The sequence below is a fragment of the Empidonax traillii genome, unplaced genomic scaffold, assembly GCF_003031625.1.
Source record: "Empidonax traillii isolate 1590-97213 ecotype Southwest subspecies unplaced genomic scaffold, ASM303162v1 scaffold70:size1330859, whole genome shotgun sequence".
Classification (NCBI taxonomy): domain Eukaryota; kingdom Metazoa; phylum Chordata; class Aves; order Passeriformes; family Tyrannidae; genus Empidonax; species Empidonax traillii.
In genome coordinates, this window is record NW_020955263.1 from 376,701 (window position 1) to 393,729 (window position 17,029).

General features: G+C 44.4%; 1 protein-coding gene across 1 annotated transcript; it reads right to left on the reverse strand.

The window, feature by feature from the left end:
* Positions 1-189: 189 nt before the first annotated feature.
* DRGX (dorsal root ganglia homeobox) lies at positions 190-15,868 on the reverse strand. The gene is made up of 6 exons (XM_027880465.1): positions 15,835-15,868; positions 13,069-13,166; positions 12,713-12,814; positions 9,879-10,051; positions 9,459-9,571; positions 190-458 (listed from the first exon to the last, which is right to left on the reverse strand). The coding sequence occupies exons 1-6, from the start codon at positions 15,866-15,868 to the stop codon at positions 190-192; spliced, it is 789 nt and encodes a 262-aa protein (XP_027736266.1).
* Between the last annotated feature and the right edge of the window lie 1,161 nt (positions 15,869-17,029).

Consider the following 17,029-nt stretch of genomic DNA (forward strand, 5'->3'; position numbering starts at 1 on the left):
ATAAATCAGGGAAATGCAACGCAAGAAAAGCAAGGGTGTGTGAAAGGCAGCCAAAGAGGCCACTTGGATGTGCCAGGTCCCTGGTGGCCCCATGACATCACACTGGGAATGGCCACACTGCAGTTCACCTCCCCGGCAGAGAACCAGCAGGTCACTGCCCTGAGCCGAGGGGCCAGCACCAATCCGGTCTCATACACTCTTCTCCCCTTCCATGTGCTCCTTGGCTGGAGAGGGTTGCTTGTCCTGGCTGCCCTCAGGGCAGGAGGGTTTGGCAGGAGGAGTGGGGCTGCTGCTGGCGGCGGGCAAAAGGTTGGCCGACTGGAGCACAGCCTCCGAGTGCTCCCGCGCCTTCATGCGCAGCGCGGCCACGCTGGCGGTGCGGTTGCTTTGGCAGCCGTAGGTGGGCAGGAAGGAGAGGCCCATGGGGTCTGGAACGCAGCACGAGCACAGCGGGCTCCCTGGGGAGGAAGGAAAGAAGGCACCGTCACTGGTGGGGAAGGTTGTGGAAACTGACTGTTCCCTCCATGGTCAGTCTGAAGAGGGCAGAGATGGGGTTGACCTTAGGTGAGTACCTTAACCTTTAGTGGGTACATAGATGTTCTCTATATCAGGGCTAGAAAACCTGTATCCCGTTCTGCTGATCCTGTGAAGGATCGTACACTGTTAGTCACTCAGGGTAACAAACAGAGTGAGCAAGGAAAACAGACAGAGGTGAAGTTCAGATCACATTTGAGATTTCCTAACGAGTGAGGCTCAGCTCACTCCCTCCTCTTATATGAGGCTGCTGCTCTGTGGCTGCCATTATGCCATGCTGAGATGTACCCCGCCCTCCACCTGCACACTGAGCTCGATCAATGTGGGCAGCAGCATTTGGTGGGTGAGTGTAAAGGTTCTGTCACTTATCTTTGCCTGAAAGATTAAAGCAAAGAAAGGTAAAAACATTCCAGTTATTATGATGACCTTCTACTGTCTCACTGTAAGGCAAGATAGACTTTTCCTTGGCCAGGCCTCTGTCAACTACTGGCATCATGACTAACTGTAAGAGTCTGTTCTACCTTTACACACCCTAAGTCTGCGCTGCTTAAGGATGACACTTTGAAGAGAATGGCCTCCAGAAGTGAGTCAAAGCTACCAAACACTGTTGCTGCTGATATGGTTTAAGAGTCCCATCAGGAGAGATGGGCCAGAGCACCTTTACCCTGTCATCTGAGACGTGGATGTTCCAAGCAGGCAATAAAACACTGGAGAGCGGATGAAGCGAGTATTCGTCTCCCTTTAAGCGAAAAGGTTCCCTTGAAACCCACAGACAGAGGCAGTACTCACTCCACCAGCTACCCTCCTGAGCTGCAACACTTCAGGCTCCTCCTCTGGATTATCTTTGATAGTGCTGGGGGCTGGGACAGTTCCCAAACAAGCATACCTGGATGTGTAGGTTGACCACTGGGCTGGAAATTCAGTCCACTCAAAAAGCCATCCTGTTACCTAGCTTATATGCATCTATTGAATGAAGAAGAATATGTCAGAGGAGTAGGAAGGGGAGGCAGAGAGGGATGGCTGAGCTACTTTAACTTGCTCTCTGGTTAGAAAAGTCAAGTAACCCCATTTTTCCAGGGGTCTCAGAGGCTGCACAAACTCTACATGCTCTTGTACACCCCTGGCAAAAGCCTGTTTTTTGTTGATATGCTACCTCCCAACAAGAGGGAGGCCACACACATCCTGGCATGCTGCAGTATCTTCCCCTGATCTTTCCAAGCCAAGGACTTGCTTTAATTTCTGCAGTTAATATTTGAGTTAAATGGCTCATGACTAAGTGATGGAACTAATAACCTGCAGAGAGCAGGTAGTCTTTTTTCACACTTCTGTTCTTGGTAGCAACGGGTCAGCACTCATCTGCTAAGGAATGAAGGCAGGGAGTTGCTTGTTTTTAGGATGTCTGCAAGACTTCTCCACAGCAATTGCCAGAGACTTGCAGTTCCAAGTAACATTCAGGAAAAACTACTCTTTGCATTTTAAAAAACAGAATCTACAAAGGACAAGTTATTAATATAAATGGAAAGAACCCTTTTCTCTTATCATAGTTCTCTGATAAAGCATATGATCAGCGGACCAACATTTCTGTGGGTCCAGGCACTCAAGGGAATTGCACAAACAAGTTTCAGCACTTGACTAAAATCCTCCATTTTGTTTGCTTTTAGTATAATGAAGCTCAGGCTTGAATTCTGTGGCTGTTTTGAGCAAGGAAGTTTTAGAATAAAAACTTCAGAAGGAAGTTTAGAAAAAAAACTTCAGAAGGAAGTTTTAGAATAAATTCACTCGATAACACAATTTGTGCCATCACCAACCATGCTCATAAAGTAATTTTTTGCCCTGTTGAATTACAGCCACTTCAGGGGTTCTGGACAGCCACTGTTTTAATACGAGGGAGGACAGGCCCTTCAGAGTCCTCACAGTTTGCAGCAGGTCTTTACCTGCAGAAGCCACACAGAAGTCTGCTTATTCACTACTATTTATTAAGCCTCTCTATCTTAAGGTTCTACCCTGAGATGGGGGAGCATGAAGGCTCAGTTCCCAGGCTGAGGGGAGGGCTGGGTTTCTGGCGTTACCTAACACAGGACTGGGCACAGACACTGTGCTGCTTAGTGGGAGGTGGGGAGAAGCAGTAAAGAGTCTTCCTCTTTAAAAAAATGGAGGAATCAGCTCCATCCCCTAAGAATAATTTTCATTCCATTGTTAGAGGGATAAAATATTTATCAATATTCAGTACCAATCTAAGCTCTTTGTTTAATAATTAGCCATGATATTACCTAGTGGCTCTGCAACCTGAGGGTGCAGTTACCTGTGGTGGAAACTAAGCTATTTCTAGCAATAGTTCACCCATAACCCACTGAGGCTAAAACACTTGCAAAGAACAGCTCATACATGAAAAAAGAAAAGTGGGAAAAAAAACTTAAAAAAAAAGCAACATTTGCTCCAGGGTCCAGCTAGAATAGAGGAGGGTAGGATTTAGCCCTGTTTCCTTCTAATGTACATTGAATCTACCTTACAATTGTCTGCATCTGCAGGTGATAAGTCCACTGAAATCTATCGGACGTTGCTGGCACTAAAGCCAAGACAAACAATGGGAGGCTCAGGAGCCCAAGGTCTCCACCTGCCCGTCAGTCAGCTCACAATGTACAGGATGTGATGCTGACCGAAAAAGAAGCATCTTTATTTAGCAGGCAGCAGAGGTTTTTAACATCTTATTACAGTAACCTTGAGTTCACAGTGGGGAAGGAATGAATTTCTCCCACTTATTTCGAATCTTCAGGACATCAGGCATCCAGTTCCCATCCAAATGAGTGAGGGTTAAACCGTTAGCCCTAGATCTTGATTCGGCTTCCACCAACATCTGTGACAATCTGGTATTAGTTTAATGGGATTTGTATCAAGTTGCTACAATATGGACAGGGTGCTGTTTGCTTTCTTTCAGGAACTTACTGCCTCCTGTACACAAAATTAAAATACACAATTAGATTTCCATTAACTTAGAGCAAATTCTGCTGAATTGATCTGAACCTCCCTGTATTCCTATATGAGATCATACTTTAAATGCTCAGCCTGAACATAAATACTTAATGTAATAAATACAGTCTGAAATATTTGATCTACTTGGCAGTTTAATTGATCTACTACAGAGACTGACAGGAAAAATTAAATTAGTTTTGTCTTGTCTGTGCCAACATCACATTTCAATTGTAATGATATTTGATCTAAAATTTTGGTTGTGGTACCTTTTGTGCAGTTCCACAGTTCAATTTCAGCTAAGAAAAGTGGGGTGGGAACAGGCTCCATATTGATGCATAAATATTTTAAATATTTATTTTGTATTTCAACTTGAGAGCTTAAAGGCTTTAATAGATAGTCTTTCCAAAAGGCAAACCCCATACTCCTTTCCTCTTTCAATAGGAACTTCTGCCCAGCTGAGCTCCACTAACCTAATCAAGATCGGTCCTGGAAGAAACAAGACAGCATCCATTTCCTACCTATGGCTCTTAGGGGGACTAGTATCTGCATATTCCCTAGTATGTGTGATCAAGATAAACAAAATATACCTGTGAGGTAGGGCAGTGCTAGAGCTGGTGACCTGTGATACAGGAATCAAAGTAGTTTGCTCAAGGTGTGTGCATCGCAGCAAACTACAGAAATGTTTTAAATTCTCCAAACTGAGAGTGGCAGATAAACCAGGGAAAATGCCAAGCAGAATTCACTCAATATATTTTCTATATTACATGAGAAAAGTCAGTAAGTCCATAATCAAGAATGACAATGAAAATAAAGGACTCCATGAGATTTTATCCCCATTCCCCAGTTTTGCGGGAAACACTGGTGCTTCAATTCAGTAAACACCAGTTCAAGGATGAGTTAGGTCCCTGAACACTTGTTTCACAGCCTTGGCAATGGGAATTGCCCAGTGGAATTATGCAAATTCTCCTCATCTTTCCATAACAGAAATTGAAATGTAATGGATGGGCAGTTCTAGTTGTGTTTTTTTTCCTGGATACTGCAATTAAACCTCCTTAATATGAACAGCAACCACAGCAGCAACAAACCATAAAAGAGCCTAATCAGTGGTGTCCTGGAATACCCATTTTGATGTGTATAATGTCATCCTGCTTCTCTACCAGTGGTGTGGAAGTGCCGTGAAAACCAACCAATCTATACCTTGCACAGAGCAGAGCTGTGGGTGAATTATGAAAGTAATTCCCTGGCAAGTGTAATTATTTCTCTCCTCATACACTTCACTCATCATGGGGTCTGGGGAAATTTCAGTGGAACGTAACAAACACACTCTTGGCCTCAGCCACCAGGATGGTAGAACACATCCGCTAAAAAACGGAGATTCTTGTTTACACCCATTAATAACATCTTCTACATTAATGAATTGCATTCATGCTGTCATCCATTAAGAAGGTACTTTGAGGTCTCTCTGCACAGAACACTAGCTTCTCCTGATGACTCTATTGTTATACAGCCCATAAATAAAACAAGTATTTTCCCTTCATCTTTGAGGTCAGCAATTAAATCTACTAAGTGGACTGCAGATGCATGGCTTACAGTAAGTGTTTCATCTTGGAAGATCATGGAACTGTTGAAGTCACCACAATGAAGTAGCACAGTTTTCAAATCAGGACAATTTCAGAGAGTAATGAACATCAGAAATTTTATCTATGCGTGTCAACCTTCTTCCTGAGTATGGCTGGTGGTAAATTACTAAAACCCCAAAGCAGGAAACACTGCATACCCCAGAAATTATGATCTTACACAAATTTTTCAAACGAGGAATTGTATTTCGTGAAAGAATAATACACAGAGAGGTGATACGATAGTTAACAGATGCTTGCTATTAAGTACAGCCTCCTGAGAGGGCTAAACTCCTAAACTCCTGAGAGGGAAAAGACTAAACTCTTGAGAGGGAGAAGACCCGCCAGAGAAAGGGAAAAGGTCTGTTGTATTACTGAATACAGAATATTTGATAGAAACAGAGAAAAACCATCCAGTGATAATGTGCTCTTCTCTGGAAGAATCTATGCTCTGAATAACAGTTTTGATTGCTATTGTATAGGCGGCTTCTTTTCTTCACAGAGCATGTGGTGCTCATATCCTCATTTTGCGGCAGGGCGGGGAGGGGAATCTCTATTGCAGAAGCAGCAAAATTCATGGGGCACAGGTGCTTAGGGAAAACAGCTTTCTTCTCATTCATCAGAGCAGACCTAGTCTCATGCTCCAGCAACATCCCGCATTTACCTAGAAGTGGCATATGTGGGGCCCACAGCCACTGAAAGCAGGAGGCAAGCCTACAGTGCACTTCACAGTCTTTCCAAAAAGAAAGTTGCAGACTTATTCCCCACCCCATACTAGGCTGTCTTGAGATTTTTTTCCTCTTCTAGACCAACTACATCATCAGCTATTATATCCTTATACTACAAATTAGATCCAAGAACCTTGTTCCTTAGACACTTTCTGTAGCTTTGGAAATCTGGATCTGGAGCCAAGCAAAGTCAGAGAAGGAAAGAGAGGTATTAGATTCTTTACAAAAGACAGAGAACCCTCAGAAGGCAGAATGAAAATGGTCCCTGAGAGCATAAAATAATTATTAATTAGTTACATCACCATCATCACTTGTTATTCACTGTATTGATTTTAATTGTCTCCTTTTAAAGCATCACTCAAATATTACTCACTGACATCAGAGAAGTGTTGGCTCAACAAAGCACATCTTGTCTCCTCAAAAGAATAAGGAACAACCTACACTTTGTAGCAGAATCTGATGTGCTCAGAGTGGCCATTTGTTTGCAGGCAGGTCTTAGTGCCTTACTTATAGGATAATTCCCTTTACTGGCCATGATTGTTCTCCCAATGGTAGGAATATGTATCTATTTACAGAATCCACATAGAGGAGTTGCATTTAATTTGACACTGGCATAGAAGAAAGCAGGATAATGCATCCTTTGGTAGTGACATGGTGCTTTGATTCTGGAGCAACTATTTTGCTTTCAAAAGCACAAAGCAAGCATGGTTGGCACAAGACAGATACTGGGAAGACCTCTTGATCATTTCACTCTTCAAGAAAACTTGCAAAATTTTGAAAAATCTTCACTACTTGCTGAATTCCCCCTTATCGAAGCAATCAAAAAAACCCAAGTAGCTCAGAACTTTATGCCCTGTGCTGAGTTTGATGGGATTTTGTGTGACAGAAAGTCCTATGCTCTCAGATTCAGTGTGGCAGAGTCACATCATTTCTGCACCAAAATGCAACTAGATTCTCAAGGGAGAGGCTTAGGTCACTTAATTAGGACAACATTTAAGGACATAGACTATTGCCTGGCTAAATTTAGGGTTAGTACTCCTTTGGCAAGCCTAAGTGCACAAATCAGCTCATAGCTCAAAGGGAAATGAGGAGGGAGAGTCAAACAAACTGAATTGAGCATATGACGAAGATGGTCATATTAAGGTTTTGATACCCTTGGTCCACTCAGAAGCTCTAGAGATTGTCCTGTTCACCAATTAACAAGACTGAAGACTCAGTGCCTACTGTGCACAGCCCTACCTCAGCCCAAGCAAATTATGCTTGCAGAAAGGGGGGAAGAGGAAACTGTAGAGATAAGCCAAAGAAGGAGGAGACAATACTCCACATATCAATACCACAGGAAGCTACAATTATTCTGTGCTCGTATAAATCAAATTTTTCCTCTCATAGAACTATAAATTCTTGCCCCTTAACCTCAAAGCCAAAATTTGACATTACTGAGACCTAGTAGCACAACTAGCAGAAAAAGAAAAAGAGTTCCCCTCAAAACAAGCAGCTCAGACTACCAGTTCACTGCAAGGATAACAATATGCTGACAGGCATAGGAAGCTCCACAAAGCTCCTGGTAGGTGGATATGCAGATGTGCAAGTCTGTAACTGGATCTATTAAAATCAAAATATACTACTTTGTCGCAGTCTCCCTGGATGTATCTGGAGATTTCTAGTGCCAGGCAGGAAATTAAAACCAGGCCATTTCAGGAATGAACTGGATGAATAGCTGACAACATTCACCAAGACAGTATGCAGGCATCTGACAACTATTCCTACTAAAATTACAAAAAAAACCTGTATTTTGGGACCAGCTTTTCAGGGACACTGTCTCTTAGCCTGGGAAACTGACTATCGAATATCTACAAGAGATCCAGGAATAGAACTTTTTTTGCCCCTAGATTATAAAACTTCTAGCAAGCAAAAAGGAGCAAATTATTAATTTCTCAATTTAGTGGCTGAGCTGCAAAATCACAGAAAAGAATATCAGGAAGTCTTCCAAATAAATAAAACTAAAACCAACCAGCCAACCAAACAAAAACCGACAAAGAGAAACAAACGAGCAAAAAATACCAACCCTTCATGACAATTTTTTTTTATTCCTTTTTGTTTTCATTTTGCTTGGCTCTTGTTTGTTTAGGTTATTTTTTCTTAAAATTTGGCTACATTTAGACATGAAACAAGTGAAAACAACATATTGATGCATTAGATGCATCCCATTTAATGTGATGTTAAAAAACACTTAAATGTAAATTTTAAGAAAAAAAATCCCTTACTTCCATCTGAAATTATTCACTAAACACAACCCTTTTTCCAAACTTTTCAACCTGTCTGAAACTACATTTATCAATGAACGATCTTTTTGCCTGAAGAATTTCACCTGTATGTACTCCAGAGAAGCTGTTCTACCTAATTGAGGAAACCAAAATTCCTAGCCCCAACACTTCACAGGGCAGAGATCAAGAGGACTCAAGCACTCCAACAGCTGCTGCCCACTTATAGGTGATAATCAGCCTTTAAGTTTTACGATTCAGGTCACACCCATGTGTCCTTTCTTGATTCAAAATCCCGGGTCCCACACCTATCAAAAGAGCAGTAACTGTTGCCTCTGGCTTCAAGGTTTTTTGAAAGAGAGGAGGAAGGAAGCACAGGGGGCAGGACACTGGACTTAACACAAAACTCAGCAGTTCCAAATATTTGCTTCAGGAATGCACTTTGGCAATGCTGATTTAACTGGAAACACTCACAAGGACCATGAGGTACACCAGAGAATACAGTGAGATGTATTAGAGGATATTTCTGTTCATAGTGGAGGGTCTTTAACTGTGAAACTTTCCTCACAAGTTATTGCACCACATTGGGACATAAAGTAAATGTATGTGCCTCTTTGTGCTTGGCACTGCTATGAGGTTTTTCATCCTATAAATCTATAAATTGAATTCATCCTGCTTACACCCTTAGTCTTAGAAATTGTTAGACTAGGAACAGCTAATGGATCAGCAGGTGATTTATTTTTAAAAGATGCATACTGCTGCTTTTTGGAAACTGGAAGTATATAGACGTGGGATGTACCCTTCCTGAAGCCTGGGTCCCAGGTAATGAGGAATTACTTTGTATCCTCCCCTGTCCCCAGGAATACACTTTATTCAAGTTCTACTGTCCAAGAAGAGAAAGGTCTAAATTGTGCAGAGATGAACTGCAAAGGAAACCGCATGCAGAGCGGATGAGGCATCAGTAACAGTGCCAGGTAATACATAATGCAAAAGGATGTGTATAACTAATTTATTGGAATAAATTTGACTCTTAAGGAAAAAAAAAAAAAAAGCATATGCAACAAAAACTCTGAAGGAGCAAAACCTACCTGCCTCACTCCTCGAGACAAACCCTGACCTCACAAAAAGCAACTGAGTAAAATGAAGGAGTTTTGCCACAAATGATGCTACAAGATACAACAGGAGACTCAAATCTGTATGTGCACCGTTGCTCAGTGAAATTACTGCCAAGCTAAACAGAAAGAGAGATCCACCATTTCCCAAAGGCTTCCCTACACGTGGAACCGTGCCACTTAGCTTGAAAGAGATGCTCTTTGAGCTTATCCCTGAAGTTTAACAAAGTAATTTACCTTTTAGAGAGGCGACATGGGATAAAGCTTGTGCGTAGGTGGCTGTGTTGAGAAGAGTCCCCGGCAGACAGGAAGGGAAGAAAGGTCCTGTAGGACCCACTGCTCGACTCAGGCTGACGGAGAAGAGAAAACAACTTCCTTGCAAAACCAGAACCAGTTGATTCCATTTCTGCATGCAACACAGACATGTTGGTGTCTCAGTGTCCAACTAGATCTGACCAAGTCTGGATAACATTAGCCTCCCACAGCCACCAGCTTCTCAGCATTCCCACAGGCAACAGTGAGCTGCACAAGAAACAGCTTATTTTCTAAAGATGATGCTGTCTAGGTCAAAGCATGGCAGCATGCAAATCTGTAGGCACATACATACGTATGAGGCGTGCTTGCCCCACAGACAGGCAGCTGATAGCACACTCTTACCTCTGCTGGATCTCCAGACCCTCTTTTTTATTCCTGGCTTGGTCTGCTGGAGAAGGGGAATTTAAATTCCTTGCAGGAGGTGCCACCTCAGCCATGGTTTCCTTAGATCCCTCCTGGTCAGAAGCACCCCTCTCTGTTTTTCTCCATTTAGCTCTTCGATTTTGGAACCACACCTGGAGTAGAAGAGCAATCCTGGCTGAAAACTGTGTTTAGCCGAATATGAAGCAACGAAATTGTAAATTGTTAGGCTAGTGAAATCAGTCATTTAGAAGCTTGGCTAAAACTTCCTCTTATTTTGTATCTCCATTGCTATTCTAGTTGAGTCTTAGGATTGTATTTATATCTGTAATGTTTCTGGGTTTGGAAAACAAGCCAGAAATGTCCAAAGACATTCCAAAGGCATGTTACAAGCAAAAATTAAAAAAAAAAAAAAAATAGTTTTGATGTTACTGTGCCAGTTAGCAAAACATTTAATCATGTGCTTGCCTTAACACACACATTTAACTCTCACTGATTTCTACGTTTTATCACAACTGAAAGCCATTTTATAGGGATGGTATTAAATACATATCTAAGCATTCTGATGAAACCATAAGTCTTTAAATGAGCTACTGCTAGAATAAGAAAGGTGAGAAATAAAAAGGTGTGTATTAGGCCATATTATGCAGCCCATTTTCTGGAGAGGACTGATATGGCTGTTATTCTTCTCATGTTCAGTCTGCATTCAAAGGACTCAGAAGTTGATAGATACTAATTTTGGAAGAGCATTCCACAGTTTAATACTGTGGTGGTACAACTGCCCCTGCCTCAGGCCACACTATAATCTCAGAACACCAGTTTCCAAACCTTCTTTTTTTCCCCATTTGCAAAACAAACATTCACATTCTTGATTTTATCACCTCACTTTTAGTCCAAAAACTTCTTTTTTTCCATTAACCTTGGAGTTGATTCTCTGAAAGCATCACATTTGAGCTGGAAAATGCCAATCTGCTCTTGAGGTCAGGAAACCCACATTTTAATACACAAATTCAAGTATAGGCGAGATTTGTATTATTATTATTATTATTATTCTCCTCCTCCAACTCCATTTTAGTTAGCTGCCTTTTAATTGCATGTATCAGCAAACATTGAATAATGATTTTATCTATATTCTAAATTTAGAGCAGTTAAATGCAAAGCAAAATGCAGACACTTTCTTGTGTCTTAATTGAATGAAGGTCACAGCTATAACAACATTTAATTGAGCTATTTTTCATTATCATATTTTAATGACTTTGCACTGACAGTTCGCCTGCTTCTGAGGAAAGAGCATGATGAAGTCGTTTATTTCCCTATTTAGTTATTGTTTGACAACATCATCTTCGATTAAGACTCTGCTTTATAGCACATTAATCATATTTGAATGAGCAAGGGGTATAAATGTAAACATATCTCCCATCCTCTGTGTTTCCCCGTGTCCCTGCATGAAAGCAGGCTAAACAAATGCTTGCATCTATTGTCTGTTTGCATAATAGCCAACAACAAGGCTAAACACCAGTCCTCAGCAATCTAATTGTCACCACCCCTATCTCACCCTTGCACCTTTCAGGAAGAAGTTATGATCTTCCACTTCTGAATGCTCAATAATTGTCCCATTTATCTCAATTTGCAGTTCAGTCTTTAGGCACCAATAGCCAAAATGGCATTTTTTATTATTTTTTTTAAGCCAGCACCTACAATGCAGTGGCAAAAGGAGATTTTCATTTTCAAATAATAATCAGTTTAATTTGCCCGCATATGACCAATGATTCATGTTGAGATTTAATAATCAGGATCACATAATCTGATTATAGGAGAAATAATTTGTTTACAATCCCCAATTTACTGTGGTGAATTCCATTATCTCTCTTCAGCCATTGGGTTTTAAGAGATACTAACATGACCCTAGGGAACAAAAGGCAAGCTATTATATTTCCTACAATTAGATCTTTGCATAGTCTTAACCCCGAGCACCTAAATAAATAAATAAATAAATAAAATAGTAGAAAAGCATGCAGAAAACCCCCATAAATAAAAATTAATGCATAATTGTGTTCAAAAAATGGTTTGCAACTCTGTGGTGAATGCCTGCAGAGTTATAGGGATCCATCTCTGACAACTGCAGGACTGCTGCTCTTGGCAGAGCTTGTAGACACACAAAGTTAATACCTGGAGATGGAAAAAACAAACACATGGATAAAAGGAGGAAAAAAAAGAGGAAAAAGGTGAGAACAAGGAAGAAAGGAACGTGTGGAAAGGAGTGGTGGTAGAAAGACTAATCATGTCCAGTAATATTTACTGGATCATATTAAACGTGTGGGAATTGCTCTGCAGGCTCTTTAGCTGTCTAAATTAAGCGTTTAGAAAGAAGGCAAAGGGAGAAAAGTTGAAGAGGTGCAGAAGATTCCTTCCTGGCAGCTGGGCTCCCTGCAGCTGACTAACCCACTGCTCGACAGTGGTCATAGTTGCTTTGGAGAATCACGTCTCAGCTCTTTTCTCTGCACCACGCCCCCCCTCCAAAAGCAAGGAAATGGATGTGCATTGATGTAATTTAGTACCTTGGAGACGCGGACAAATTAGTGTAGAACATTATCACTAGTTAATTATGAATGACCGATTAATCAACCTAATCTAATATTCCACATTATGTTGATGTTATTAAAGTGCATCATGAAAATGACAGATCGTCTTCATTTGCGTTCTTTGGCCAAATGTGCACTCTGCAGTCATGATGTCAAATAAAAAAAATAAAATAATAATAAAAAAAAGTTTGCCAGTTTGAATACCCGAGTTAAATAATTCCCCAGGATGATTACCTGCACCCTGGCCTCTGTGAGGTTGATTTTCATAGCCAGCTCCTCCCGAGTGAACACATCAGGGTAGTGGGTTTGAGCAAAAACGGCTTCCAGGGCCTCGAGCTGGCGGAGGGGAGGAGAGCAGAGATCCGTGAGAGATCTGTCCGGCCGTCCCACGGGGGTGTCTGCCAGGCGTGGATGAGGAAAGCGGGACAGCCCAAGGCAGCGGGGCAGGCGGGGCGCCGGGCTGGCATGGGGCATGCGGGAAGCAGGTGGGAAGCAGGCAGGGAGCAGTATGAGGGAGGCAGGGAGCAAGTATGGGGTAGTCATGGGGCAATGGGCGCGCAGGGCAGGGGCTGAGAGAGGCAGGCTCCTACCTGCTGCAAGGTGAAGGTGGTGCGGTTGCGGCGCTGCTTCCTGCGCAGGAACCCGTCGTCGAAGTCGCCAGCGGAGTGGCCTCCGAAGGGGGCCGCGCCTGCGGGCCGAGAGCCGCGTTAGGGGCCGCTGTGCCCCGTGGGGGCAAAGGGCCGGGGCAACCCCGGCGGAGTGGGGAGTGCGGCCCCATCTCCGCGGGGCCAGAGTCCCCAGCATCCCGGTCGGCCCCGGGAGCCCGGCGGGAGCTGGGCTGGTGGGCTCCTACGGGCAGCGGGCGGTTCTTCCGAGCGAAGCTCACCCCGCCCCGGGAAAGAGTATTTTTTCGGGCCATTTGTGTTTTAAAAGGACGACAAGACGAAGCTTTGACACTGGCGGGAGGACGGCAGCTCGTAAAGGCCTTGCCCTTCTGCCGGGAGAGCCCGGGGAAGCCCCTGCCTGGACGGGGCAGCAACGGGGCCTCTGTGGTTCCCCACGCAGAGCCTGCGAACAGCGGCCGAGCCGCCCCTGTCTGCTCGCCCTCATTCCTGGAGGAGAACAGGGGCACGGGGCTCCGCACAGCTGAGCACCGGGGCAGCTCGGCCGCGGCTGAGCCGCCAGGACTCGACCGCGGGGCTGGAGGAGGTCGCCCCTGTCCTTCTCCTGCGGGGGTTCGAGGGGCCGACTGGGACACTGGATGTTTGTCCCTGGGCGGAGGTCGGGAGAGGGCTAATGGGCCGCCAGGATGCAAGTGGAGTGGACCCCGGCCTTCGCGGCTCCCCCAGTCGCACATCATCCGTGCCCGGGCTGAAATGTGTCACTCCCTTTCTGTCCACTGACAAAACAGAATAAAGAAAAATAAACCAAACCAAACAAACCAGACCAAAAAACCACCCAAAACTTAAACTCAGAAACAGCAAACAATCAAAAAAACCACACCACCTCCAAACCCACAAACAAAAACAAAACAAAAACCCCTCAGTGAACATAAAAGTACCCGAACCCTCAGAGGCCTTGCTGAGTGTCCCTATGGCCCCACTCACAGACCTGCCCATGGAGTACTCTGGCCCGGCCCGGCCTCGCCGCGGGCACGGGGGCTGGAGGTCGCCGATCATTTTGCACCATAATTTGGAAGATAAACACGGCCTCCAGCCCCCTCCTCACACATACGGACGACTCTCTGCTAGCCTGGGAGAGGCTCATCTGAGAATAAAATACTGCCCTGGTGAACTCTAGCGTCCGATCTCTTCACTCTGGCACTGGGCCTCCCTGACTGCCCAAACGCTGGCCAAAGAGAGCTTTTCTGTTGCCACCTCTGTTTTGGTGACTGGTGGGTGAGGGGTTTTGGACAGAGGTGCATATTTATTTATTTATTTATTTATTTATCATGTTTACTCTTTAGCAGGACAGTCCGCCCCTTCCCCCTCTCCCCGATACTGCCCACGGCGGGAGAATGAAGGGCCGGCCCCGGACACCGCCGGGAGAGGCTGCAGACTGCGGGGGCAGCTCCCTGTCTCGGGCACCGGCCCCACGCTGCCACCAGAGAAACAAACACACAGCAAACAAACAATCAAACAAGTAAGCAAACAAACCAAACAAAAACAAGAGCACACTTCCGAAGCCGTTGCCAAAACCTAACGAACAAAGCCCCAGAGCTTGGTGAGAGGTGCGGGAGGGATCCCCGCACTGTCCTGCCCAGTCTACCTCCCTTGTCCCGCCCGGAGAAAACTTTGGGGAGAGCTGGACCGTCTCTTTCTGGCAGCGCTGCCGCGGGGAAATCCCCTTGCTCTCCCGGCGATGGCCATGCAAGGAGTGGGGTGGGCGGAGGGGGATATTTTCCGAGTCCGAGTGGCTTTCCCCGCCGTGGCCGCGGGAGCGCTCAGGCACGGCGGGACAGCCCGCCCGGGGCTGGGGCTGGGGCTGCGCGGCCGCGGCCCCGAGGATGCTCCGCGCACTACGAGCACTGGCGGGAGGGAGCGGGTTCAGAGGGCCATGGGCATTTGCGGGGGTGACACGAGGAAATCCCGACGGCTGCCATATTTTTTTAAAAGAAACAAATAATAATAATGATGATGATGATAATAATAATAATAATAATAATAATAATAATAATAATAATAATAATAATGAATTAAAAAGAGCCTCTGACCAATAACACAAAGAAAAACGTCCTTCCAAATATTTATCTCCCCTTTTTTTAATTTTTCAGTCGTGCCTCGTTTTCCCCCATACTCCCGCAGACTGTTTGTAAAATAGTATTAAAGATTTATGCGGTCCCTTTGGCTGGAGGGAGGAGGCGTGACCACGTCCTGAAAGTGTCCCGATTACAGCCATGACACCAACATCTGTGCTGGGAGGGGAGAAAAACATCTCTGCCGTAGCCTGAGGCTCAACTGCGGGATCGCTATCCACAGAGGGGAGGCAGGTGGCAAAATGACAGGGGTGGGGGTGTAAAACCAAGGCCTTTCCAGCAGGCATCAAATTAATAAAAAAAAAAAAAAAGAAAAAGAAAAAAAAAAAGTCATGCAATCCTTCTTTCCATCCTGTGACAAGAGCGGAAAGCTGGGAGCCGGGAGGGAGAGAGGATTGTGATTTTTTAAGGTAAAGGATGATATTTAGTGGTCTTTATAAATCTACACCATATCCCAGCACATATCTGTACCCGACAGTCCTGGAGCAAGTCAGACTACAGTTTCTCCCTCCGTCCCCAGCGCAACCCCCCGAGCCCCCCACACACAGAGCCCTCGAAGTTCAGCTCTTGTACTTACACGTCTCTGTGCGACAACACTCACCCTCTAGCTGCGGGGGGCAGTGGAAGTAGAACATGGCCCTGCGGCTGGGTGGGCGCCGGCTGCCCGCAGCTGCGAGCCTGCCGGCAGCCGGGGCCGGGGCCGGGGCCAGCCCGCGGGGCGCAGGGCTCCTGCGCTCCCCCCGCACCCACGGACGGGCACCAGCTCCCCAGTCGGGCACCTCCACGCACCGCCGAGGTGTCTCCTGCAGACCTGAAGACAGAGAAGAAAAGAACAGAATAGGTGAATAGCCAGAAGAAAACACCTGGAGGAACTCACTGATAACCCTAAAGCCCATCCCAGAGGAAGAAGAGAAAGTGATAGGTAACCCTCTGCAACGAACTGAAAAAGCCAAAGGCAGAAGACTCCGTGGTAGGAGCACAGTAATCACAATCAGTAAAACTTTGTTTGTTTTCTCCCCCTAATAGCAGATTATCTCTCTCTTGTTCTTCTGTCTATCCAGCCGTAGTTGCTGTCACTCACTCACTCACTCACTCACTCACTCACTCACTCACTATCTATCTGTCTGTCTGTCTATCTATCTATCTATCTATCTATCTAATCTATCTATCTTATTATCTCAAATACTCCTCTCCGGATCAAATAATTATATAAAGAAAAAGATGTTTGTAGAACCGCTTAAAAAAAAAAAATCTAAATTATTCTGCCTAAATGAAACAGCAATAAAGCCTAAAAGCTGTCTTCTTTTTAAATCATCCAGCACACTGGGAGCCGTGTTCAGGTTGGAAACCAATGTCCTCGGCAAGAAAAAAAAAAAAAAAAAAAAAAAAAAAAAAAAAAAAAAAAAAAAAAAAAAAAAAAAAAAACAAAAAAACACAAAAAAATAACAACACCCACACCAAACAACTATTCAAATTTATATGCAGTCATTAAAAAAAAAAAAATCCAGAAGTCAAATGAATATAGTAATCCATACCTAAACCGAACAGACGTAAAAATCACCAGTAATGTTTGGGGGTATTTTGCTTTAGAATAAGGCGCTGTGAGTTGTTGGCTGCAGAGACAGAAGGGCTCTGTGGAGTTCTGGAAGTGGCCAGATGTCTTTATATCTGTCTACAGCATGCTCTGCCTCTCAGCACTTGCCTTTATAATCTCACGCATAATTGGCCTTAATCTGATTATTTCCAGCGCTGTCTACAGTGAGTAACTTGGATAGGTCTATTGGGCCCTACAAATG